The 1,922-nt window shown below is 38.4% G+C and overlaps 1 protein-coding gene across 1 annotated transcript in view; it reads left to right on the forward strand.

Annotated features, from left to right (window-relative positions):
* GPN1 (GPN-loop GTPase 1) overlaps nucleotides 1-1,922 on the forward strand; it is a gene marked incomplete at its 5' end in the record, with an annotated part of 23,152 nt that overhangs the window by 11,512 nt on the left and 9,718 nt on the right. The window contains 2 exons of the mRNA XM_008581339.1: nucleotides 445-591; nucleotides 1,381-1,463. Coding sequence (XP_008579561.1) covers nucleotides 445-591; nucleotides 1,381-1,463 — 230 coding nt within the window. The remainder of the gene's footprint in view (nucleotides 1-444; nucleotides 592-1,380; nucleotides 1,464-1,922) is intronic.

A 1,922-nucleotide genomic window follows, 5' to 3' on the forward strand; every position in this document is an offset into this window, starting at 1 on the left:
CTAGAGTAGCCCCTCAACCATAGTGTACAGGTTATCCCTCAGAATCAGTACTTTGTAAGTAGGGGAGGGGAAAACTAGTCTATTGAAAGTGGCAATTAAAAAAAAAATACAAACTTCCCTATTGTTTGTTGATGGCTGGGATGCAAGAGACTACTTGACTTCAGAGCCTGAAATGTGCTCGTCCACTGTGGCTCTGGTTATTTGGCAGTGGATGGTGAAGGATCTACCTCAACCATGAGAACACATATCTTCATTTAATTATATATACTACACACAGCAATCTTGGCTGTTTGTATTTTGTTGCAATGGAGAAGGAAATGGGGGAAAGAAAATATGGATGATATGCTCTTTGCTGTCACCACATAACTTAAAAAACTGTTTTTGCCCTTGTTTAGTATGTAACCTCATCTCTGGTTGCTGATAGTTGCCTTCTCTCTGGAACAGACTGACATCATTGATCACAGCTTTGCAGTGGAATGGATGCAGGATTTTGAGGCTTTCCAAGATGCCTTGAATCAAGAGACTACCTACGTCAGTAACCTGACTCGTTCAATGAGCCTGGTGTTAGATGAGTTTTACAGCTCACTCAGGGTAAACTCTCTCCTGCTCACCCTGATAAGGTTAACTTTTCAGATAAGCTCCTAACCCATAGATCTGACTTGGAACCTAGCTTAGAAGGAAGTTCTACCTTCTGAAAAACATTGCTTATTAAATACTGTGGGGTTTATAAGGTAAATATGTGGGTAGTTCAAAAAGTTTATGGAAAAGTTGAATTAAAAGATAATATGAATTATTCCATGAACATATTGAAGACCCTTTATAAGATAGGGACCCAACCTTCAGAGAGTGTATGTTATAGTTAGGAAAGAAGGCTATACAAAGAATTCAAACACATGATATATTGTGGTAAGTACCTTAAGAAGGGTTGAAAGTTGGGCTTGATGTTTGTGAGAGGCAGATCAAAATGAGGGATTTTGGAGGGTGTAGCATTAGAGGTATGCTATGAAGGAATGGTAGGATTTATGTAAGCAAAATCAGGTGTGGGTTGCAAGGAGTACATTAATTGTCCAAGCAAAGGCATCAAGAGAACAGAAAGTGGTTTGGTTTGGTTTGTAAGGGTATAGATAATAATAAGTCCTGCCACTTGTTTGGTCTTTATTATACCTTTCTTTTTCAATTTTTTATTTTCCATAGACTTATTTCCATGACTTTTGACCAGATGTGCTGTTTTGTTTTGTTTTTAGCTCGACTTTTTGCCAAGGATTTCTCAAAGTATCTAAACCTCTTTTATGAAGATTTTATGACATTTCAACAAAATAATGTACACCATTTAACATATACAGTAGATTCCTCAGTGGCATTTCTGATGCTTTTTGGCAGGTGGTGGGTGTCTCTGCTGTTCTGGGTACTGGCTTAGATGAACTCTTTGTTCAAGTCACCAGTGCTGCAGAAGAATATGAAAGGTGAGAATAAAGGACAATTCTACTGATGACATTCTTAGTAAACTCTCTGATATGACAGCACTTTTGCCAAGCAAAGCATTTAGGTTTTCATCAGGTATGTATTATATTTGCCCTGCATATGTGTACTGGATCTGACCACACTTAGGGATTACAAGTCCCTGTTAATTTTTTTAAAAAATAGAAATACAAAATCTTTATTGTATTGAATGATTAAGAGCAGGGATCATCAGACTTTTTCTGTAAGGAGCAGATAGTAAATATTTTAGGCTTTGTGGGTCATATAATTTCTGTCACGACTACTCATCTCTGCCATTTTAGGATAAAAGCATCAATAGACAATTTGTAAACAATGGTATGTCTATGTTCCAATAAAACATTATTCCTAAGAACAGGCAGCACGGGCCGGCCCGGTGGCGCACTGCTACAGTGCGCCGCTTGGGAAGCACGGCGGCGCTCCCG

This window comes from Galeopterus variegatus, unplaced genomic scaffold, assembly GCF_000696425.1.
Source record: "Galeopterus variegatus unplaced genomic scaffold, G_variegatus-3.0.2 Scaffold2331, whole genome shotgun sequence".
In the NCBI taxonomy this organism is placed as follows: domain Eukaryota; kingdom Metazoa; phylum Chordata; class Mammalia; order Dermoptera; family Cynocephalidae; genus Galeopterus; species Galeopterus variegatus.